The sequence below is a fragment of the Ochotona curzoniae genome, unplaced genomic scaffold (assembly GCF_017591425.1).
Source record: "Ochotona curzoniae isolate NIBS_2020 unplaced genomic scaffold, NIBS_Ocur_1.0 scaffold_2453, whole genome shotgun sequence".
NCBI classification, from domain to species: Eukaryota; Metazoa; Chordata; class Mammalia; order Lagomorpha; family Ochotonidae; genus Ochotona; species Ochotona curzoniae.
Window position 1 is genome coordinate 11,594,894 of NW_024467094.1, and position 24,239 is coordinate 11,619,132.

A 24,239-nucleotide genomic window follows, 5' to 3' on the forward strand; every position below is an offset into this window, starting at 1 on the left:
GGTGGCCAGTGGCTTGGTCTGGGGGAGGAGGCATGGAGGCCCCCACTGTGGTCTCCTTGCTGCCACTGAGGAGAGCCAGGACAGTGCAAGGAGGCCAGCAGTGTGGACGCAGCTGCCCAGAGTGTTATAGCTGGTCTGGGGTGCCGCAGTCAGGGTCCCCTGCGCCCAGCCAGGTATAGCACAGGGATCCCAACTTGGGGTGCAAGCAGGAGTGTAGCTTTCCTCGTGGGGTTCTCCAGAGGTTTGTGACCCCCACAAGAGCTAAGAATCTCTGCGCTGGGACTCCAGGGGACCTGGGCCAAAGCCTGCAGTGGGGCTGCCGGAGCCCTCAGGTACCCACAGGTGACTGAATGTGTTCCTTCCTTTGGGATTGCTGGGAGTCCCTTCTGTGATCCTGGGTCTGATTTCCCTCCCTGTGTATCCAGAGAACATCTCCATCTCCAATGCCACGGTGGAGGGCACCGCAGTGCCCGAGCACGAGGAGGTGAGCTGGGTGAACGGCTGGCTCAGCTGCAAGGCCCAGGACGAGATTCTAAATTTGGCCTTCACCGTGGGCTCCTTCCTGCTCAGTGCCATCACCTTGCCCCTGGGCATCGTCATGGACAAGTATGGACCAAGGAAGCTCAGGCTGCTGGGCAGGTCAGTGGGATTTCCTGGAGGTGGTGGTGGGGGCTGCGCAGCTGGATCCCTAATTGGATCCCTGTTGGAGAGCCTGGTTTCTGCCATCAGGTGTACTGTGGCACTCCTTAAATCTGCATTACGAGGAGGCAGGTCTTTGTCCTATCTGCCACCAAAGCAGTGGGTGGCACTGTGATGTAATAGGTTGTGTTGCTGCTTTGGCTTGGCCCAATCCTAGGCATTGTGACCATTTGGGCAGTGAACCAGTGGTTGGAAGCTCTCCCCTCAGAACTCTGCCTTTCAAATAAAGTCTTAAATATATGTGTGTGCGTGTGTGTGTGAGAGATAGACAGAAAGAAGCAAAGTGCCATAGAGATAGTGCATTCTCATATTCACTTCCCAGATCCTGTAGTGGCTGTAGTAAGGGCTGGGACAGAGCCAAAGGCAGGAGCTGGGAGCTGACTGGAGGCTTTCCGTGTGGGTGACAGGAACCCAAGCCCTTGAACTGCTTCTTGGGGATCTAGCAAGAAGCTGGAGTCAGGAGGCAGAACTTGGCATTGGACCATCTGCACTGGTGTCTTCCCTACTAGGCCAAGCACCCACCCCACTGTGTGCCATTGTTAACGTCCTGTGTGCTTTGGGGTATGAACATACTTCAAAGCTAGTGGGAAATCAAATCAAAGTTTGTTTTGGTTTAAAAATTTTGAAATCTGTGCATAGTCTTATTGGAGTGTGGAGTTTCCATGGATAGTTTGAAAACCCTCATCTCCCCCCCCACACAAATGGATTAAAATGGATGAGATGAAACAGTATGAACAAAGTTCCAGACGTGCAGCTCCTGGTGTGTGTGTGTGTGTGTGTGTGTGTGTGTGTGTGTGTGTGTGTGTGTATGCATGTCTGGTCTGTGCAGCTCCAGGTTGCCAGTCTGGCTCTCCCAGGCCAGGGGCCTCCCTGCCAGCCTTACAAGGCAGTGGTTTGCAATGGGGGAGGCCTGGAGGGAGTCAGCAGAGGGCCTGTCCATGCGTTTGTTGCAATAGAAAAGACGGTGACTCCTAGGACAAAATCAAGCAGAGGGTGGAGTTTGGGGATGTGCCATTCGACTTCCACTGCCTTCTGGGGCTCTATGTATGCCTCGCCGAGTGGGCACGGGATCCTGAGGCCTCAGACCCTTGGCCTGCTGCATTCCCGGGGAGCAGAGCAGCGCAACATTGTGTGTACAGGAGCTGTCTGTTGGGCTAGATTCCCAGTAAAGCTGCATGCTAAATAGGAAACCTAAGAGAGATGAGTTTTGTGTTTCTTTTTTTGAAAGGCAAGATGACACAGAGAGAGGGAGCAGCAGAGAAAGAGATTCTTTTATCACTCTTCACACAGCCCCAATAGCCCAGGCTGGAGCCAGGAGCCAGAACGCCACCTGGTCGCCTACCTGGGTGGCAGGGACCCAAGCACTTGAATTATCTTCTGTTGCTCTCCCAGGTGCCCTAGCAGAAAGCAGAATTGGAAATGAAGCAGCCAGGACTCAAACTGGCATTCACAGGGGTTCTGATGTTGCAGGCAGTAGCCTAACCTGCCATGCTACAATGCCAACCCTTTGTATTCGCTTTTTTTTTTTTTTTAGATTTATTTCTTTTTATTGGAAAGTCAGATTTACAGAGGGAAGGAGAGACAGAGCAGAAGATCTTCCATCCGATGGTCCACTCCTCAAGTAGCTGCAATGGTCAGAGCTGAGCTGATCCAAAGCCTGGAGCCAGGACCTTCCACGTGGGTGCAGGGTCCGTCCTTAGGCTGTCCTCTGCTGCTTTCCCAGGCCACAAGCATGGAGCTGGATGGAAAGCAGAGCAGCTGGGATCCGAACTGGTGCCTATGTGGGATCCCGGTGTATGCAAAGCGAGGACTTAAGCCACTAGGCTACCGTACCGGGCCTTGTATATACTTTTTAAAAATGAGATTTATTTCATCATCAGAAAAAGAGAGCCAGTTACTCTCCTTAGAACTGTTAAACTGTAATGTTCTTGAAGCTTCTGATACATGCTAATTACCCTGCAGTGTTAGCAGCAGTAGTGAGATCCAGTGATGTGACGCAGTTTTTAATGTGGCCCCTGCTTGGTTTTAGCGCCTGCTTTGCAGTCTCCTGCTTGCTGATTGCGTATGGAGCCAGTAACCCAGACTGTAAGTATGCTTCTTCCTCCTCCGGGCAGGGCTGGGGAGAGGGCACCCAGAGGGGCTCCCAGACACATCTGTTCCTGGATACTGCTCTATTTGAAGGGGCCCCTGTTAGGTCTTTACTCATTTGCCTGTCTCAGGTGAGTGTCTGGTTCTGAGAGCTATTGCCCTCAACAGAAGTTTGAGGAGAGTCCCCACTGTATGTGAAGCTCCCATCTTGTTGGCACACCCCATCAGCCCCTGGCAGCTTCACTCAGGCTGGCTGAGTGACAAGTCCTACAAGCCAGACCACCTGTAGGCCGTGGTCCTCTGGGGGCATAGAAGGCCAGGACCTGGAGTGCCACTGCTCCTTAGCCCTGTCCAGATGCAGCTGCTGCAAGAACTTATTTTTTTGAAACAGGTTTTTATTTGAGAGGCAGAGTTAGAGGGAAGGAGAGGACACAGGGAGATAGATCTTCCACCCACCGGTTCACTTTCCAAATGGCCACAACTGCCAGACAGGGCTGGGCCAGTTCAAAGCTGGGAGCTTATTCTGGGTCTCCCATGTGGGTGCACGAGCCCAAGCTCCTGGGCCATCCTTTGCTGCTTTGCTAGATGCATAAGCAGGGAACTGGATGGGAATTGATATAGTTGGGACTTGAACCAGAACACTCATGGGATACCAGCATCATAGGCAAAGGCTTCACTTGTTATGTTATAGCACTGGCCTCGGCTTCAAAGTCTTTTTTTTTTTTTTTAAGATTTATTTATTTTTATTGCAAAGTCAGGCATATACAGAAAGGAGGAGAGACAGAGAGGAATATCTTCCATCTGATGGTTCACTCCCCAAGTGGCCACAACGGCTGGAGCTGCGCAGATCCGAAGCCAGCAGCAGCCCAGATCCTCTTCCGGGTCTCCCACACGACGCAGGGTCCCAATGCTTTGGGGGTGTCCTTGACAGCTTTCCCAGGTCACAAGCAGGGAGCTGGATGGGAAGTGGGACTGCTGGGATTAGAATAGGCACCCATATGTGATCCCAGCATGTTCAAGGCTAGTACGTTAGCCACTAGGCCACGGCGCCGTGCCAGGCCCTGCTTCAAAGTCTGAGAACAGACTAATTAGTTTCATCAAAGTCTCAGCCATGCTGATCCACTGACTTTTCTAGTGCCAGCTTATAATGCAGTCTGATTGTCATATAAAACGGAAGCCAGGCAGGGTCTCTGTTGAGAGGGAGATATGGGAATGAACTGGCTGGGACTCCAGGAGGCTCCTCTCACCAACCTTCTCCTCCCATCCCTGGCTTTCCCCCACCCCTGTTAGGAAGGCTCTCCTGGCACGCAGGAGGGAGATACCTGTATACCTGGAGGGAGGGGCTCAGCCAGGCCCCTGAGCTAAGCCACCTGTCTCGCCAGTTCCCCCCCTTCAAGGGGCAGGAGCTAGGTCCTCCGCTAATTTGGGGGGATCTGTTTGGTTTCAGTTAAGCAGCTTCTTTAGGCCCCTTGCTGCCAAAGGAGATGGGAAAAGGATGAGTGGTGAGGGTGTACTTTTGCAGGAGCCAGAGCTCCGTACAGGAGGCGCGAGGTGGGGAGTGAAGGGAGGGTCCCTGGGCCCCAGGTGCCCATCAGTGACCTTAATGGCCTGGTGCTGGTTCAGGCTGCTGGGCCTCACCTTCCTTGTGGGAGCTCGGCTGTGGTCCTAGGCGTCTGAGCTCTCTGGGTGTTTCCCTGCAGCGCTGTCAGTGCTCATCTTCATCGCCCTGGCTCTGAACGGCTTTGGCGGGATGTGCATGACCTTCACCTCACTGACGGTAAGCAGCGATTTGTGTGTTTTTTAAGATCTCTGCTGTATGAGCTGCTTTCACCAGCTTCCTTTTCCTTGTGTTCCCCTCATCACGTGTGCCAGGACATCTCAGGCAGCGTGGAGAAGGGGCCTGGAAGCAGAGCCAATTACAGCCTCTGCCACCAGGTCCTGCAGGCGGCAGTAGGCTCGTCCCCTGCCTTCTGGTTTTTGTCCTGCACCCTGGGGAGACAGCAGCCAGGAGAACAAAGAAAGGCACTGCCCATTCTCTGTTCTCCTTTTTTGGGGCAGCTGTCACCACAGTCTCCAACAGAGCAAACTGAAAAGCGGCCTCCCTCAGCTGAGCCTGCATCCCTTGTGGCCTGGGGGGGCCATGTGCTGTCCCCTTCTCGGCTGCCACATGCAGGACACACACAGCCTGCAGGGCAAGGCCTGCAATGTCTCCTTGGGATGGTGAGCCCCACCCCTCCTAGAGCTCTGGGATGCCACAAAATGTGCTGCCTTCTTTAAAAAAAAATGTGTTTTTGAAAGAGAGAGAAACTAAGGTCTTTCATCCACTGGTTCATTCCCCAAATGGCCACTAAAGCTGGGGCTGTGCCAAAGCCAGTAGCCTAGGGCTTCATTCGTGTCCACCCTGAAGATGGCAGGGGCTCAAACACTTGGATCTTCACATGCTGCTCTCCCAGGTGTGTTGGCAGGGAGCTGGCCTGGAAGCAGAGCAACTGAGACTTGAACTCGTACTCTGATACACCATGCCTGCGGCACAGGCTGTGGCTTACCCTGCAGTGCCACACCACTGGCCCTGTGATATGCTGCTTCTTGCAATGGGGAGGCTGAAGGCAGGCGCTGCTTGAGAGCAGTCAGGTCAGAGGAGGGACACAGAGAGCTTCCCAAGAGAGGAGAGAGGAAGGTTGCTGTCTGCCAAGGTGCTACTCAGAGGTGGCTGTTGGGTAAGAAGTAAGAAAGGTGCCCAGTGTTAGACAAGGGAAGCTTTCCCCTTGCTCAGTGTTTAAGGCAGCACCTGCGTCTGTCATCCATGGTGTGCTGTGGTTTCTGAATTCTCACCCTGCTGAGGACTCCTGGCCTGCTCAGAGGCCCTCCTTTGACTCTCTGGACCCTTGGGACTTTGGTCCTCTTGCAGGCTGCTGGGGGTGATGCCAGCATCTTCATGAGCAGGAAGCCAGGCCTGGCCCAGTGCTTTTCAAATCCCCCTGCATGTGCCCTGCCTTATGGGAAGGATCAACTGAGTCTGGACCCGTGAACGTGGAAGGTTCGTTGTGTATGTGGGTGAGAAGAGCTGTGTGGGCAGCTGTGGGTTTGCGGGGGTGTGCGCAGCCCTGAACTGAGTACTGTGCTCCTTGGGGCATTGTGAGTCCATGTTCAGCCGGGTCAATGGAAAGGGAAAATGGGTGTCTTCCTCCTCTCATGTCTGCAGCGGCAAGCAGATGTTGAAATTGAAAGAGATGTTTACACTGTCAGAAATGCACAAATTTCAGTGAGGGAGTAAGTTGTGAAACAGGAATCGTGGTTCTCTTTGTTCTTGGAGAACATGAGAACTGCTGACTATCACCAAGGTAAATAATGCAAACTTGGCATTTCCCAACACACTGGTCACACTGGGCCTCTGTTATAGGAAAGGAGAGACAGAGAGAGATCCTCCATCTGCTGGGTCACTCCCCAGATGGCTGATGGCTGCGATGGCTGGAGCTGGGCTGATCAGGAGCCACGAGTTTCCTCTGGGTCTTAATGTCTTGGACCAGGCCTGAGACAGGATTCCAGAATCCATCTAGGCTTCTTGCATGAGTGGCAGGGCCCAAACACTGAGCCATCATCTGCTCCATCCCAGCATGCACCACCAAGAAACTGGATCAGAAGTGGAGGAGCCACTTGAACTGGCATTCCTGTGTGAGGAGTCCCAAAAGGCAGGTTAACCTGCTATGCTATAGCATCTGCTGCTCTAGATAGGAGCTTATGGTCTGAAATGCAAAAAGGTGCTTTGTCATGGTGAAGTATGAAACAGATGGGGGAAAGCACCCTGCTGTGGGGCCCCTTAAAAAAGCCTTGAGGACCCTCGTGATAGAGTAGTGGTTAAAGTCCTCTCCTTGCACACCCGCGATCCCATATGGGTGCCAGTTCTAATCCCGGCAGCCCTGCTTCCCATTCAGCTCCCTGTTTGTGGCCTGGGAAAGCAGTTGAGGACCCTGCGCCTGCATGGGAGACCTGGAAGAATCTCCTTACTCCTGGCTTCGGATTGGCTCAGCTCCAGCCATTGTGGCCACTTGGGGAGTGAACCATTGGATGGAAGATATTCCTCTCTGTCTCTCATCCTCTCTGTATGTCTAACTTTCCAATAAAAATAAATAAATCTTTAAAAAAAAATAAAAGAAAGAAAGAAAGCCTTGAACCTGAACTCGGCAGAGACTAACAGGCCATAGTGGTTCTTTGTCTCTTTTCATTTTTTTATGATTGTGAAATTAAAATGATTTCACTTGAAAAATTTAAAATTTAAAATTTCAGAAATAAAGATTATGGATTATAAAGTTATGTAACAGTACCTTAATCAATTTGGAATATGTCCTTTCAACATTTTTTAAATCTCTTTTTCTTTTTCTTTTTCTTTTGAACTGTTAAAACTTGCCTTTTCACTTAATGTATCTTTTGCACCTTTTCCTGTTTGTACTTAGAGAGTTGCCTTGTTTTCAAAGACTCTCACGAGCTGCCTGGTTGTTAAGCATTGCATATTAGTCTGGCATATAGATGCACCATAATTTATTCAACCAACTTCCTACTAATGGACATTCTGGTTGGCTTCCAATTTCTCCAGTTTATGAATGCTGCTGAAGCACGTCTCCTTGTGTCTGCACTGCTGTGCAGTAAATTCCTGGAAGTGGAACTGTGGGCCACAGGATCAGCACAGTTGAAATGTACTGTATGCTGTCACAAGGCCTTCTGGAAAGCTCATACGCTGCTCCAATGTGACCAACATGCTCTTCCAGTGTCCCACATGCATCCTTTGAACATTTGATCTGGTGAAAAATGAGACACTGTTATTATTATTATAAGGTGTATATTTTTGTTTGAAAGTCAAAGCTACAGAGAGGAGAGACAGATCTTCCATCTATACCGGGGTGCACTCCCCCAGGTGACCTCAATGGCCAGGACTGAATTAAAGTGAAACCAGGAGCTAGCAGCTGCGTCTGGGTTTCCCATCTAGGACCTCAGCACTCGGTCCATCCTCCGCTGTTTTTCCAAGGCCAGTAACATCGAGCTGGGTTGAAAGTGGAGCAACCAGTACACAAACTTGTATGGGATGCTTTACCAGCTACGCCACAGAACCAGCTGCAATATCTTGAACATTCTTTTACGCATCAGCGACAGGGAACATCTTTTCATCTCCTTGTTTATTCATATTTCTTTTTTTTTAAAGAATTTTATTTATTTTTATTGGAAAGTCAGATATACAGATAGGAGGAGAGACAGAGAGGAAGATCGGAGAGACAGAGAGGAAGATCTTCCTTCCGATGATTCACTAACCAAGTGAGCGCAACGGCCGGTGCTGCGCCTGTTCGAAGCCAGGAGCCAGGAACCTCCTCCAGGTCTCCCACTCCGGTGCAGGGTCCCAAGGCTTTGGGCCGTCCTCGACTGCTTTCCCAGGTGACAAGCAGGGAGCTGGATGAGAAGCAGGGCTGCCGGGATTAGAACTGGCGTCCATATGAGATCCTAGCGCGTTCAGGGCGAGGACTTTAGTCGCTAGGCCATGCCGCCGGGCCTGGTTATTCATATTTCTTCTGTGAGTTGCTTCTTTTTGTCATTTGTCTATTTTTTTAATCCTTTATCTCTTTTAAAAAGTGATTTGTAAAAATTCTTTCAAGTATAAAGTGGCTAGCTCACTTTCTGAATAAGCAGGAAATTTACCCTATAATTTTTGGGGCACTTTGTGATCCAGGAGGGTTCATGACTCTACCTTCAGCAGGGCTGTGTGCCACCTTGAAATTGTTTGTATTCGTTTGAAGTGAATTTAATAAAATGCTGGAAAAAAAATATAAAATAGTAGTAAAAAGACATCGTGAAAAAACAATGATGTATGTGTAGGATACTTAAGAAATTTCTGAAAAATACCCATTATGAAATAGCTGTGCGTGAATTTCACAGTGCTTTTGCCTCAAGACAAACACCTTAATTACATATTTTTGTGAGCTTTTCAAAGTCCCCTGGTATGTGTAGTTCAAGTGCATGTCTCTGGTGGGAGAGGAGCCCTGCTTTTGTCACCTTCCCCTAGGTCTCTGTCACCCATGGCGGCAGGTGCACTGCTGTCCGTAATTCCTGGTTCTCCCACTGGGAGATGGAAGGCCATGTGGGCTGGATGGAGAAGGGGCAGGAGAACGTGGGTCATAGGGGACCTTTTCAGGGAGGCCTGGGGCTTATCCTTGAGGTCCCTCCTGTGGGATTTGGAGCAGGAGGCAGCGAATTGCCACTCCCAAGCCACGTTCAGACCACTGGTTGTCCTTGTAAACAATATGTTGCCAGAACACAGCCTTGCCTAACTGCTCACGTGTTGTCTGTGGTAGCTATGACCAAAGACCATGTGGCCTGCAGTATTTACTATACAGCCTCTGGCCCTTTATGGAAAAAGTTGGCTGGCCTTCTGTCTGGGCTCTAAGAAGCTGTCAGTCACTTCCTGTGCAAGGACTGGGACTGACACGCACCTGCTCACTCCCTCATTGTCCCCACTGCCATCTAAGCACTTTCCAGGTCATTCCTTTCCCAGCCCCTTCCTGCTGCTGCCTGGAGGGAAACCCTAGGACATCCTCCTGTCCTGCCAGGCCTCCAGTGAGGGCTCTTCTGAGAACAGATGCTGGGAGGGGAACCAGAAACTGGTCAGCAGGGCCAGGCTCGGTGCTCTTGGGCAATGGCCTCAGGCTGGCTGGAGCTTCTGCTGAGCAGAGCTGGATCCACTTCCGGCCCAGCCCAAGCCTTTAAAAAACAGAGCCCCAGGGATGAGTGCCCAGGGACACTCAGCTGAAAGCACAGTGGCACCTTCGGTTTGTGTGGGGCATCAGGGCCTTCAGGTTTGCTTTTTAGGAGCTTCCTAAATCAAATGATTCCATTACCACCTGGGAATCTGGGTGAACATGTTGCCATGGGAAACCGGAACTTGGGAACTTTCTGGGTCCAGAAGGCTTTTATGTTGCCCGGGCCATCGTGATAAGTAAAGACAGAGACTGGGTGCTGTCACCCCCTTGGCAGAGAGGGGATCCCCCCGAGCTAGCAACATGCTCTGGTTCCATGGAGCACAGGGGAGGTGGATCTCAGCTCTTTCCGAATCTGAGGGGTTTGTATGCTTCTTTCCTCTGAAGTGGAGACCCAGAGGGGCAAGAGAAGGTCTCATGCTAGAGGGACTGCCTGACAGCCAGCGCTGGCTCTCCCAGGTCCCTGCAGCCCAGGGCCCAGGCCAGCAGGTAGAGTTGTGCAGGGCAGGCGCCAGGCCCCCCACTGTGGTGTGGAGCCACAGTCTCACCCCTGTGACATCTGGCCGCACACACTGATCTGTTTGCTCAATGCTGTGCGTTTGTCTAGCCCTTTAACTCGCTTCAGCACCCTGAGCGCAAACACCGGCTGCTGGCTGAGCTGGCGTCTCCGGGTGGCCACGCTGCGATCTGAGCCCTGGGTTGCTTAGAGCTGGGAGCAAATGTGGCCAAAACTGTGACCCTGGCTTTTCCAGTTGAGTTGCCCTGACCCCTGTCAGGGGGCGGGGTCCCCACAACCGGGGGATTAGGGAATGCTGGTACATGTGAAAGGATTCCTCTCCAGACTTGAAGACTGGTCTTCAATTCTTCAACAGGGAGTCATTGCTGAGTGTAAGAGAAGGGGGCAGGGCTGCCCTCAGCCTCCTGTGGAAGGGGACTCATGCCCACTCAGCAGTCCCCATCCACAGCCCACACAGGATCCCACATGAGCAGGACTCCAATTCCACGGCTGACCATGTCTTTGCTTTCCTGGTGTCCGTCCTGGGCCTGGGAGCCTGGAGCTATCAGCTGATTGCCATTGGCTTGGGAGGAATTTGCCCATCAGAGGGTTCCGCCTCATCAATCTTCAAGGGTGGACAGAAAGTGCAGTGAGGGCATTGGCGGGGCCTGACCGAGCTGCCAGGGTGAGGGAGGTGGCAACGGCAGGCACAGCCCCCTCCCCACTGCTTTGGCAGTGAGGCGGAAAGGTGACCACAGGGACCTTCTGTTCTGTTTCCCCGCTGGTTGGGTTAAGCAACAGCCTAGCTTTGCTGAGTGCACTCATCCAGGTTAGCACCTGGATCTTGGCCTGCATGGGTCATCCATCACTCGAGTGTGTCACTCCAGCCACTTCTGCATACTGCACTGGGGGTGTAGTGCTAGTCCCACCCAGACTGCCCAGGTGGCATCTCCCCCAAGCTAGGGTATATGCCCTGAGGGCTGGTGGATTCCGTGGGGCATGAATTTGTGAAGTCACTGCCAGGGATGCTGCATGGTGGGTCTCTGGCCATGCCTTTGCCCACAGCCTCCCGGCCTACCCTGGCAGAAGCACACAGCCTTGGGCAGCTTAGAGGCGGTCCCATCCTATTCATCCTGAGGTGGTGACCTGAGGGCACTCTTGTCCAGCGACCCGGTTCTGTGGCTAGGCTGCAGGGGAGGAGCCGCCTGCAGCTGCTGTTTTCGTCTGTGGGAAGGTCACACCAACCGGCTGTTTATAGTGCAGTGGAGGGACCGAGCAAATGAGTCATGACCCTTCCCCGGGGGAAGGGAGGCCAGGCTGGAAGGGCGGGCTTGCCCTGCAGAGCCCACTTCAGGCATTGGGCGGCTGTGGGAGGTCCCCAAGAGCTGGGAGAGGGGTCTGCAAGCCCCACCTGCAAGATCCGCTCTGAGTCAGCAAACAGCCTCTGCCCATGTTTCCCCTGGCATTGCCACTGCAGCTCGGTGCCAGCTCCCTCTTGACAGCAGGGCTAGGTCCTCCTTTCCTAGCCCTTGCGGCTATAGGAGGTGTCTGTGCTCAGCCTTTGGCCAGCGTCTGTGAGCACGGCCACTGAGCAACCCTTAGAGGCCAGTGAGACACGGAAGAGGCGACACAAAGAGGGTGCCAGAGGGGTGACCGGCCCCCTCAGAAGAGATAGGGGCAAATGCAGATTGACTGAGTGATGTGACTTTGGCCTGTGAGGAGGTCAGCCAAGGACTACCAAGGACAGGTGGGTCTGACCTCTGAAGGGAGATATTAGACATCTGGTAGGGAGAGCAACTGGATACTTAATAAGGAACTGCCCTGGTGCCTGGACTGAACTGCCCTGGTGTGGACAGCAGACAGTGCCACAGCAGCATCCCCAGAGGCCGTGTGGCCTGGTGGCCCTGCGTGTCACCTTGACTTGACTTACACTTGAGCCTTGCCTTCCTCTGAGAGACTCTGGAGTTTTGTATTCATGACATGAGGGTAAGTGATCTCTATCTTTTGTGATTGCTTTGAGTATTTTAGAGATAATGTGTAGGGTGACTGTTTGGCCCAGTGGCTAAGATACCACCTGGGACACCTGCATCCCACCTGAGAGTGCCTGTGTCCCAGACCCAGCTCCGATGCCAGCCCCGCCTCCTGCTGAGGCTCACCTTGGAGGTAACTGGAGATGGCTCAAGTGACTGAGCCCCCGGCACTTACTGAGACTGAGATTCTGCCTTCCGACTTCCTGACCCAGTTTGGCTGTTGTATATGGATTTGGAAAGAGCAGAGCAGATAGACGGTCTCTCTCTGCCTTTCAAATAAATAGATATTTAAAATGTTAAAAAAGGGCCAGAGCCATATGGTAGTAGGCTAATCCTCCACCTATAGCGCCAACATCTCATATGGATGCCGGTTGAAGTCCTGGCTACTCCACTTCCCTTCTAGTTCTCTGTTCCTGTGCCTGGGAAAGAAGCAGAGGATGGCCCAAAGCCTTGGGACCCTGCACTCACTTGGGAGACCTGAAGGAAGCTTCTGGCTCCTGGCCTTGGATTGGCCCAGCTCTGGTCATTGTGACCATTTGGAGAGTGAGCCAGCAGATGGACATTCTTTCTATCTTTACTCTCTGTAACTCTGGCTTATTTAAAAAAAAAAAAAAAGGTGAAAGATACTACATAGCGCAGGTGTTAGCAGTGGCTGCTGTTGCTGTGTGCCCTGTCACATAGTGAGGGAAACCTGCCCAGGCCGCTCCTAGGCTCCCGCAGTGCACGAAGTCTCTGGTAGGCATGGTGGCTTTAGGAGGAAGAGATGAAAATTAGTATTATCATCAAAACAAATAGCCAGTGTCTACAGGGAAGCCCCATCGTCTCCTGTTGTTCTGTGACCACGTGCTGACTGCTGTCAGGTGTCACTGCTTTTCAGGGTTCATCTGACACCAAGGCTGAATGCTCTCCACAACCTGACTGCCCGTGTGAAGATGTCTGTTGGCCAAAAACAAAACAAACGACCAAAACCACCTTGAACCAAGAAGTTAAATGACAAATGTGGAACGCATACTTGAAATATATACACAAATTACTAATGTCTTTACAAAATCAGTTTAGAAGTAGTATTCCCAAAGAAAAAAGGACCAATGAGGAATATAAATAACCATTCAATTTCTTTTTTTTTTAATTATGGAAAACATTTTGAACATATTTGGTATTAGACTAATATACTGGATTCCGTGTACCTATCTTGCAACTTCAGGTTTTACCAACTCCTAGTCAATATCCTTGAAACCTTTTTTTTTAAGATTTATTTATTTTTTATGGGAAAGGCAGATACACAGATAAGAGGAGAGACAGAGAGGAAGATCTTCTGTCGGATGATCCACTCCTCAAGCGGCCGCAACAGCTGGAGCTGGAGCTGCGCTGATCCAAAGCCAGGAGTTAGGAGCTCTTCCGGGTCTCCCACACGGGTGCAGGGTCCCAAGGCTTTGGGCTGTCCTTAACTGCTTTCTCAGGCCACAAACAGGGAGCTGGATGGGAACTAGTGCTGCCGGGATTAGAACTGACGCCTATATGGGATCCTGGTGCATGCTAGGTGAGGACTTCAGCTGCTAGGCCACTGCGCCGGGTCCTAACATTTTTTTAAAAAAAAAACTGGTTTATTTAGTTGAAAGGCAGAGTAAGAGAGGGAGGGGAAGTGAGAAAGAGATTGATCATCCATTTGCTAGTTCAACCTCCCCAAAGGCCCATGTGACTGGCCAGGGCTGGTAAGACCCATTTGTGGAATGCAGGTTGCCTGCTGGCCAAACACCTGCCCTTGTCTTGCCTTTTGCCTATTTTGATTCTGGAAATTTATCTTAAGGAAATAATAATAATGTCGACATAAGTTTATACTCAGAAATATTCATTGGATTGTTATGTATCATAGATGTTAAAGGACTTGAGGTCCATATCAGGAAAAAAAAAATGATACAACTATCCAGCAAACAAGATATGGGGCATTCATGATAAATATGTTGAAGAAGAAAAAAATAATATTGGAAGACAAATATCACATTAAATGAAAAAGTTTCATAAAACAATGTGGTCCCAAATATGTTGAAGAACTATAGATATGTATAGAAAAAGTGTTACAGCGAGGGGAAGGCACTGTGGGGCAGCCAGCTGAGCCTCTGCCTGGGTCACTTGCATATCATGTGAAAGTGGCTTGTGTCTCGTTTCTGCTTCCAATCCATCTTCTGTTGCTGTGCACCCTGGGAGGCAGCAGATGAGGACTCAAGGGCTTGGGTCCCTGCTGCCCACACAGGGGATGGCGCAAGTGCATGAGAGGCCTGGATTGAGTTCTTGGCTCCTGGTTTCAGCCCAGCCCAGCCCCAACTGTTGTGGACATTTGGGGAGTTAACCTGCAGATGGACGATTAATATGTGTTTACCTTTCGAATAGATAAAACTTTAAAAAAAGGAAAGAAGTTCCCTTTAATGTATTGGAATGGCTGTGTAAGGGCGACTTTTACTTTGTACTTTTGTCCCAGGTATTTTTATGACAGGGAAATACCACTACCAATGCGGGGGAATGCACAGGAGATGCAGGTGCTGGCGGGAAGGCTGTGTGATGTGGCCATCCTGAGGCTCTGTTCTTCCCTGTTGGAGAGAATTTTTTTTTTTTGATGTTGATAAGAATGTTGCAGGCAGGGAGAGGCAGGCCCTCCGGCAGATCTGGAAGGCTTCTGTCCTTATCCTTACCTAAGGGCCAGGGTCTCATTCTAGGACCTTCAAGGATGGAGCATTCTTGATATTGTGCTGGGAGGCCGGGTGGGTCCTGTCTGGCCTTTAGCCTGGGACAGGGTTAAAGCAAAGGAAGGGGCTTGCTTCCATGCTGTCCTCTTTTCTGGAGCATTCCTTAGTCCTGTTGAGAAGTTCCAGACCCTCTTTGTGCCCAGGGTTGGCTGCAGCAACTGCGTGTTTACCTGGCTTCAGTGTGTACTGCTCCGCAGCCTGGGCTGTAAGCCTTCTCTAACGGCTTTCTTCCCCCGCCCCCGCTGGCTTCCCTTCTTCCACAGAATGTTGAGCTAATTGGTCAGTTCTTGGCGTGGATATGGCCACAGAGGCGTCTCCTCTACAATAAGGCTGCTTAGCTGGAGTCACCAGCAGGGAGCAGCCCACATAGCTGAGTGGCATGTCCTGAGTCTGCACACTGGGGAGGCAGGTGCACAGGAGGAGAACCGGGCACTGTCAGTGCTAACCTGGGTGTGCCAGGCACACAGGAACACATCGCATTTCCTTTGTCTCCTTCTGGAAGGAATTTCTGAATGACCCTGGGTCCCCTCTGTCCTTCCCTGAGAAATCGAAGAGGCCTGCTATACTCAGGCAGTTAAAAAAGAGCCCTTTGTGTGTTTGCACGTTTTGAGGGGAGCCTGTTGACGACCCCTATCCTTATGCCAGTGGCTCGCACACTGTGGATTTGTTCATATTCCCTTTACATTAGTTATTTTGAAGGATGGAGAAAGGTAAAAACAGCCAGCCAGGAATCTTCCACCTGCTGATTCCCTCCCCCAAAGTATGCAAAAGCCAGAGCTGGGCCAGGCTGAAGCCAAGAGCCATGGTCTCAGACCAGGTCTGACAAGGGGGTGGCAGGGACCCAGGTACTTGAACCCTTGGCGCCTGCCTCCCAGGGCAGGCATTAGCAGGAAGCTGGATAGGAAGTAGAGTAGCCAGAACTCAGATATGTGACCCCGGCAGCCCAAGAGGCAACCTAACCCTGTGCCAAACACCCTCCTCCACATGCCTAACTAATCCCAGGATTCCAAAGCAGCTTCAGTCTGTCTGCAGAATAGTGCAGGCGTCTCGGCAATCAGTTATGTCACCCCAAATAGAAACCCTGTATACATCAGCGTCCATATCTGATTGTTGCCAGTACCTTTCCCAGCCTACTACGAGACTCTCTCATAGTGAGAGATCTGGCCAGGCCTGGATTTCTTTGGAGTCACTGAGGAGTCAGCCTCGACGTGGCGCCCGTGGGGCCCCTCTCACTCTGTACCAGCGTTGGCAGATGTGAGCCTCTGAGGGTGACCTCACTGGGAGCAGAGCCTGTGCCCTTTCCAGGTGGGAAGAAAATCCCCTCCTTGTCCTTGGGAATCTGGGAGCAGGTATCCCAGACTGGCCCCTCCACAGCCCTCAGGGGGCTGCAGGGTTCTGATCAGCACCTTCTAGTGACCTGGTCACTCTCAACCCAGAGCAGCTCTGCCAGCGCCTGCTCCCCTGGGGACACCATTGCTTTTGTTGTTTGTAAATCGACACACTTAACCCCAGTTGGACGTCACCGGTCTCCTCTGTCTGAAGGGTGCCTGCGGCTCCTCATGCCACTGGCTTGCCTCCCAGGGGAGGCTTGCAGAGAGAAGAGCTGGGACGCTCACCCCCCCACAAAGGCCAGCACCATGCCTTCCTTCATTGTCCCCGGCCCCGCTCATCAGCCTTAACCCAGGCAGGCAAAACTTCTTTGAGCAGTTAGTGCCCAGGGCGCCTGTACTCTCTCCACTGAGGTCTCTCCTTCTCGTTCTCCAGCTGCCCAACATGTTCGGTGACCTTCGCTCCACCTTTATTGCCCTGATGATAGGCTCCTACGCCTCCTCGGCCGTCACCTTCCCAGGGATCAAGGTAAGCGTGTGCACGTGCCTTTGACACATTTGGCTGAGCAGAGGCCCTCAACAGGCTATCTCAGCCCCTCAGCACAGAGAAGTAACTAGTCACCCCAGGGGTTGGAGGGGCTTCTGTGTCACGCCCACCTGGACAGGATGCACCTGGGCATCACCGGCAGCAGCCCAGAAAAAACGGGTGAGTTCCTTGCTGCAGGTGTTCCTGCCCACAGGCCAGGGCGGAGGTGGGGGAGCTGTGTCTGGCCAACGCTCATGCTCACCCCGCCCCCAAGCCTGTTGTTGTCTGGCTGCTGCTCCCCAGCACAAGAGCTCTGCCTTCAGCCAAGTGGGTGCAGATGTTTCCCTTGCTGGCAGCGCCCCCTCCCCCAGCAGCAGCCCCAGGTCCAAACCCTTCCCTTGGGGGTGTGAGTGCAGGGGAGGGTACCAGTGAGGAGAGGTGGAGGTCTGGTCTCGCTCCTGCCCACCAGGCCCACACGGGGGCTGCACTAAGGCCACACCTCCATAGTCCCTCGCCCTGTGCTCCCCGCACCGGAGCACACAGTCCAGGGATAGCTTCTTTCACGAAGAGCAAAGGGAGACACATCCTATTTCTTCCTCAGGGGTATTTTCAACACCTACCAGACATGGGGAGACCTCAGTTTGTAGGAAAGTGGAGTGAAAAAGAGAAGTTTATTTTGACATAAAATGATTTTGAAGTCCACTCATAGTTTTTACATCAGATGCATTTCCATGAACTTTTTGAAGGCGCTCCATATCCCTCCAGGTGGGCAAGGCTGGCAGGTGCCTGCCCTTATTGTGCTAGAGAAACAACAGACAAGCAGATGAGTCATGAGGCTCGGGATCTGCCCAGCCTAGCCACTAGGCACCAAGAGACAAAGTCGTGACAGCCATGGTTAGCCTCTGCAAGGTGGTGACGTTTGATCCTGGCAAAAGGCATAGAGATTACTATTGTGCCAGGCAGGTAGCTGGCAGGTGCGGACGAGCTGCAACTAATGCCATGCAGGGTGTTTGGTGACCAAGCAGATGGGCTGCCAGGCCTGTACCTCTTTGTGCAGCTCAGGGTGAAGGACCGCCAGGTTGCCCCTCGGCTTGCTGCCTACTTCTGCTAACTCTACCCTTCCTCCCGACCCTGCCCCATGGTGCCGTCAGCTCATCTATGACTCCGGAGTTTCATTCATCCTCATCCTGGTGGTCTGGGCTGCGTGTTCTGGGCTGGTGTTCCTGAACTGCTTCTTCAACTGGCCTTTGGAGCCTTTCCCTGGTCCGGAGGACATGGACTACTCGTAAGTAGACACGCTGTCCTACCCCGTCCACACTGCAGCCAGGGTCCCAGGCGGGGCTAGTGCCTGTTCTTCTGTGGCTTGCAGGGTGAAGATCAAGTTCAGCTGGCTGGGCTTTGACCACAAGATCACAGGGAAGCAGTTCTATAAGCAGGTGACCACGGTGGGGCGCCGGCTAAGTGTAGGCAGCTCCATGAGGAGCGCCAAGGAGCAGGCGGCCCTGCAGGAGGGCCACAAGCTGTGCCTGTCTACTGTCGACCTGGAGGTGAAGTGCAAGCCGGATGCCACAGGTACCCACCCTTGCAGCTGCTGCCTTCTGGGGCTCTGTTGGTGTCTGCAAGAGTCAGCTGAGGCTCTGGGGGCATCATCTTCCTGCATCTCCACCCGGAAGGGGAGGCGACCAGGCCCAAAGGGGTTAAGGGGAATCTGTCCTCCAGCACCTGCCTATCAGCCGCCCATGCCCTTGGATGGCAGGTGGCAGTGGACCTGGCCCTGAGCACCCACCTTCTCCCCCACAGCGGCCCCCTCGTTCATGCACAGCGTGTTCAGCCCAATCCTGCTGCTCAGCCTGGTAACCATGTGTGTCACGCAGCTGCGCCTCATATTCTACATGGGGGCTATGAACAGCATCCTCGAGTTCCTGGTCAGTGGCGACCAGAAGACAGGTAGGTGGGCCCTGGGCCTCGGGGCATGGCTCCAAAGGAGGGCGCTGCTGGCCGCTGGGTGGGAGCTACGCCAGCCTTCCAGGCTGATAGCAGCAGTGTGCCAGGCACTCTTTGTTCATCAGGGAGGTTTCGTCACTGCCAGCCCCGCCTGTCCTTTCGTGTCCGCATCAGGGTGTCCCCGTGTAGGAGGCAGGGAAGGACTGAAATAGCTCCATGTGCATCTTCCAGCTCTGGAGGGGGTGGTAGACGTGTCTACTAACAGGAGCCCTGCAGAGTCCTCTGGGCCCTGGGCGTCCCTGCGTCCTCATGTTCCATTGAAGCAGGGAGAGCTGGAGGCTCCCAGGAGTGTGGGCCAGCTGAGGCTTGCTGACTCCGGGCAGCTGAGCTGATAACCCACACACGCTTTCCCCAAACAACACAGGAGGCCGATAGCTGAGGGCACCCACAGGGAAAGTCTGCTTCCCTGGGCCCAGGCTGAGTCAGCGTTAGTCAACCGCAAGCGGGATGAACACTGGGCTGTTCCCTCCCACCGTTGGTTCCGCTGCAGAGCAGCTGCTCTGGAGCTGCTCACTAGCTTGACCCGGGGAGGGATCAGATGTCAGCTGTTCCATGGGGTGAGACAGCCAGCTTTCCCTAAAGGACCAGGTCACATAGGTTCTACTACAAAGATGGGGCTGGTAGGGGCATGAGGTTGAGAAGCCTGCTGCTGTGGGTTCCTGTGGAGAAAAACACCACTGAGAGAGAGAGAGGAAGATCTTGCATGTGCTGGTTCAGTCCCCAGATGCTGGGGTTGGACCAGGCAGGCTATGGCCTGGAGCCAGGGACTCGATCCAGGCCTCTCATGCACTTGAGCCGTCACCTGCTGCTTCCCAGGGTGTGCAGAAGCAGGAAGCTGCTCAGTTGTGGAGTGGGTACTTGAACTTGGAACAGGGACTTGAACCCTCTGATAAGACATGCTGTTGTCCCACGTGGCAGCCTAGCCACTGTGCCAAATGCCACTGCCCACACCATTAGCTTTGTTTAGACCAGCAGCATCCCCCCAAGTTTCTGCTAGAAGGACCCCCTTTTTTGGGGGCTCTCAGATCTGTGGGGCATCCTGTGGAGAGAGCTGGCCTAGCCTATGTCAACTCCCCTTGTTGAAGCCACTTAGCCCCAGGTGGCTGGGGGCCGCCCCCGTCCCCGTTACTCCTGAAGGTGCCCCTCTTGCCCCAGAGCTGTGCTATTTTACTACAAGTCTCAGAAATCTTGCTGTCCAAGAGGACCGTTTGTCAGTGCCTTCCTGTATTCAGAGTCAGCTTCGAGAAGTAGAGGAAACGAGGCCAGGAAGTTTTGTGCTGTGGCAAGAAGAGGGCTGGTTTTCCCCTGCTGCTCCCGTGACCCGTGGTCAGTGGACCAGTGCCTGGCTGGGCCCTGCATGATGGGGTCATGGGTGGAGGAAGGGCACAGCTCTGGTGGCCCAGGTGTCCTAGGCAGACTCCTTGTCCTTGCGTCTCATGCACATGTGAGATTGCCACTAGGAAAGATTTGCTGAAATGAGTGTGCAGCACTGGGGGGAGGGCGACACCTCCTGAGAGTGGGGACTCTGCCCCGGCCAGATCTTCTGCAGGCAACATGCCACTGCCACGGCCTGGGGCCAGGCCAACACCAGTCACTGATTCACCAGCTGCACAGTTCTGGGCCGCCGGCAAGCAGGAGGATGTCAACAGGGCCTCAGACAGCCCAGCCCTACTGGCCTCACCTCTGCTCCCAGAGCAGGGTTTGGATGCAAACATAGGTGCTGGGCCCCAGGCTCACACCCACTTCGCCATCTCTGCACAATAACATGGCCACTTCTCCAGTAACCTCTATATTCTCTCTGCTTTTATTGCCTTTGCTTCCTTGGAGCAGTGATGGCCACTGGTGAGTAGAGGGCTTGTGTGGATGTGGCTCAGGCCCTTCCCACCTGGCTCTGTTTAGCCAAAAGCCCCTGGTCTTGAGCCCTGGATGATTGTCTGGGCAAGTGGGGTGGGGGTGGAGTAGAGCAGTCCGCTTCACTGGGACTGACGTCAGAGGCTTGCCTGCTGCGTGGAGCGGCAGAATGCTAATTGCCTCGCACAAAGGCCCAGTCATGAGACCCGGTAATGAGCATTGGTAATTCTGTGATTCCCAAGTCGTGGCGACTTCTTGGAGCTTCTGGGGAGGTCATTTATTGTGACACACTGGCTTTCATTAGCCACTTTTCAGAAATAAGCCAGGGAGTGGGAATCTGGAGTGGGGATCAGAGGACCTGCTGCTCACCCTGCCTGTGGTTTCTGGGCTTCCCTCCTGGCCACTCTGGTCAAGGCCCTGGGGACTGGAGCTCCCTCCGACCTGGCAGCCTTGGTGACGTGGCCCTCTTCTCCACAGTGGCCCTCTACACGTCCATCTTTGGCGTGCTGCAGCTGCTGTGCCTGCTGACCGCACCTGTTATTGGCTACATCATGGACTGGCGGCTGAAGGAGTGTGAGGACGTCTCCGAGGAGTCTGAGGACAAGGATGCCAGCCAGTGCGTAGCTGGCCGGCCCTGGAGAGCCCGGGCAGTGGGCAGGGAAAGCTGGGCGGGTGGGTGCTTCCCCCTGCTTAAGATTTATTTGAAAGTCAGAGTTATAAAGAGAGATCTTCCCTCTTTTGGTTCACTCCCCAAATGGCTGCGATGGCTGAGTCGGGGAAAGACTAAAGCCAAGAGCCAGAAGCTTTTTGGATGCCCACATGGGTGCTGGGGCCCAAGGGCTTGGGCCATCCTCTGCTGCTTTTCCAGGCACATTAATAGACAGCTGGATTGCAAATAGAACAGCCTGGGGTTGAACCAGTGCCCATATGGGAGGCCAATATCATAGGCAGCAACTTGACTCGCTGTGCCACAGTACTAGCCTGGGTGAATTTTGTTGTTGGCAGGAGAGACAAGTGTGTCTGAATGCTGTTGTTGCGAGTCCTTTAAGATACTTGCTCAGCCAGCTGGTACGTGTGTGAGGTCTGGTCTCTGGGGCGTCCTGGAGCACTGATGCTTGGGTCATGCTGTATGGAGGAGTGGGAGAGCCTGTGCAGGTCACAGATAGCCAGCAAGTGCTGACTAAGTGGCCACCATGGAACCCAGCCTAGGCTGTCACAACTGCCTTCTTTGGTTTCTTGCTGATCATGTGGCCTAGGTAAAGTCCTGGAGCCCTGCCGTGTGTGAGAGCTGGGTCCTCGGGTCAGAAGCCAAGTCCAGAGCCGGCTCTCCCGCCCCTGCTCAATGTCTCAGGCCAGGGATCCTGTGTACTGTGCCTAACTAAGCTTCAGTGGGGTCTGTGTGAGCACTGCACTTGTTCTAAAGGTCAGGTGCTGGAGCTGGGACACGCTGGGAGGAAGTGGCTCTGAGCTCTTGTCACCCCTCCCTGCAAGCACAGGTGGGGTGTCGGCGTGGGTGGGATTGTTAACTCACTAGGAAGTAATTACAAAGTGTGTGTTGTTATCCAGATCGGGCTGGCTGGCGCAGAGGAGACTAGTGCCCATTCCGGTTCCATCTCCTACATGTTCATTTCCCCTGCACCCTCTCCTGTCCCCCAGGGAAACCCATCCATTCCTGGATTTGACTTCCCTGTCAGGCCCATGATTCACTTCCTGTGTGGTTGGGGTGAAGCAAGGGATGGTGGTGTGGGGAGGCTTTGGGGTATCCCTGCCCAGACATGTGCCCTTCCACCTTTGCTGACACAGCACCATGTGTCAGAGCATCTTCCTGCTCAGTAGAGAAAGAGGCCGGGGGTAGGATCTCCAGGACCCGTCTGGCCCCCCACCCCACATGGCCCCCAAAATGCACTCGGGTGGCTTGTGAGTCAAGTGTCAGTCTTCAGGCCGGGACCCCCAAGGCCTGACTTCCTGGGCGGTTCCCACTGCTGAAGAGAGTACCCCCTGATCCCCAGTTTCTGTGCATGCTCCGTGTCTCCACAGAGGCGAGAAGAAGAAGCAGCGGGATCGGCAGATCCAGAAGATCACCAACGCCATGCGGGCCTTCGCCTTTACCAACCTGCTGCTGGTGGGCTTCGGGGTGACCTGCCTCATTCCCAACCTAAAGCTTCAGGTGGGTGGCAGACAGTGAAGGGAAGGGGCGTGGGGTGTCGCCAGCCAGTTAACAAAGCTCTGTGCTCAATTGGAACTGACTATGGAGGGAACCCGACTCTCTTCCCTAGAGACCTGCCCCGGTGCCTGGTGAAGATGCATTGTACCCAAGCTTTTGGCCACCTGGTAGGCTCTGCGCACCCTGGCCTGGAGCTAGGTCAGGTGGCCCAGTGTGGGAACTTGTTTTGGGGTCAACCCCACCTGTGGTGTAGCACGGGGTTTCTGCCCTGACAGACTGCTGGCTTAGTATTGGTGATCAAGATCTTCCTACCTTGGCAAGGGTTTTTGATGACTTTGAAACCCAGAGTCTGGCAAGGTTGAGAATAAGGCTGATTTTGTCACCTGTCCAACTCTACCTTTAGGACAGCGAAAGTGGTCTGGCAGTAGGTTTGGGCCCCAGTCTCCAAATGTGTAAGCCTAACAGGGACAGGAGTGATGGCACTGCTTCCAGGTAGGTGTGACCCGAGGCCAGATGGTATCTCAGACCAAGTCCTACAAGAAAATAAGTGCCCCTCCCTTTTGACGCGTGCCTGGGTGTTGCGATATGGTGAACACCCAGGTGTGCACCACCCACGGGCACTGTCACCTGTGTGTGTCAACAGCGGCTGCAAGCAGCTTGTTCCAGGTTTGAGAGTGGGAGTGTTGCCACATCCTAGTGATCTTCTCTTGGGTTACTCTCCTTGTGTAGCTGGCAGATTCTGGCCCTGACCACCTTGTCGCATTCGGGGGCACAGGCACCCACTTTTTGTCTTAGTTCTCACTGAAGGCAAAGCTGAGAAAACACAGCACTGGGCATGGTGAGGGGACAGGGGAGCCCATATATGTGCGAGTATGCATCCGGCATGGTCCTCTTTCAGCTATTTCAGAAGCAGGCCACCTGCATTCTAACAAGCCAGTGCCTGCTGCTGAGCAACATGACAGGACCAGGTACAAAGGACAAGCTCAGGGTCCCAAGTGGGCCTCTCGAGGGCTTCTGGGCAGCTTGGCTGGGGCGATGACAACTCCCTGTTGGCAGGGCTGGGCCACCCGGCAGGGTCGCTCGGGCAGGCAGAGGCAGGAGGTAGAGGTGATGGTTTTTGGGCTCTCACTCTGTGCTCTGCCCTTTGCTGTTTATCTGCAAATCCATAGTGGGGCATGCACCTGGGGGAGGCGCCTGGGGGTCACACATCTCCCTTTTGGGAGGTGCTGACCTCAAGCCAACAATATGATGTCACCGAGACTGGGGGAGGCCCAGGTTGCAGGGGTAGTAGCCTTCGGAACACAGGCAACACTGAAGAACTAAGCACAGATGGGTTTTGAGTGCTTGTTGCTTTATTTTGTTTGTCCTTAGGAGTAATATGTTATTTCAAAGCCAGATTTCATCCACTTCCCAAATAGCACCAATATTGAGGGTACAGGAGCTTGGAATTCTGGTTCTCTCACGTGGGTGCAGGGACTCAGAGACTTGGCCCTTTTCCACTGCTTCCCCAGGCACATTAGCGAGGGGTAGGATGGGAAGTGGAACAGTTAGGATTTGAAGTGATACTTGTATAGG

General features: G+C 53.3%; 1 protein-coding gene across 4 annotated transcripts in view; it reads left to right on the forward strand.

Annotated features, from left to right (window-relative positions):
• SLC43A2 (solute carrier family 43 member 2) overlaps positions 1-24,239 on the forward strand; it is a 38,052-nt gene that overhangs the window by 7,256 nt on the left and 6,557 nt on the right. For 3 of the 4 annotated variants that reach the window (XM_041001637.1, XM_041001638.1, XM_041001636.1), the window contains exons 3-11: positions 426-639; positions 2,729-2,784; positions 4,488-4,564; positions 16,556-16,648; positions 17,797-17,930; positions 18,015-18,217; positions 18,446-18,592; positions 20,978-21,116; positions 22,538-22,667. In XM_041001637.1, the coding sequence (XP_040857571.1) occupies positions 426-639; positions 2,729-2,784; positions 4,488-4,564; positions 16,556-16,648; positions 17,797-17,930; positions 18,015-18,217; positions 18,446-18,592; positions 20,978-21,116; positions 22,538-22,667 (1,193 nt within the window). Of the gene's footprint in view, positions 1-425; positions 640-2,728; positions 2,785-4,487; positions 4,565-16,555; positions 16,649-17,796; positions 17,931-18,014; positions 18,218-18,445; positions 18,593-20,479; positions 20,492-20,977; positions 21,117-22,537; positions 22,668-24,239 lie in introns of all 4 variants that reach the window. The other variant, XM_041001639.1, reaches the window with a different exon arrangement.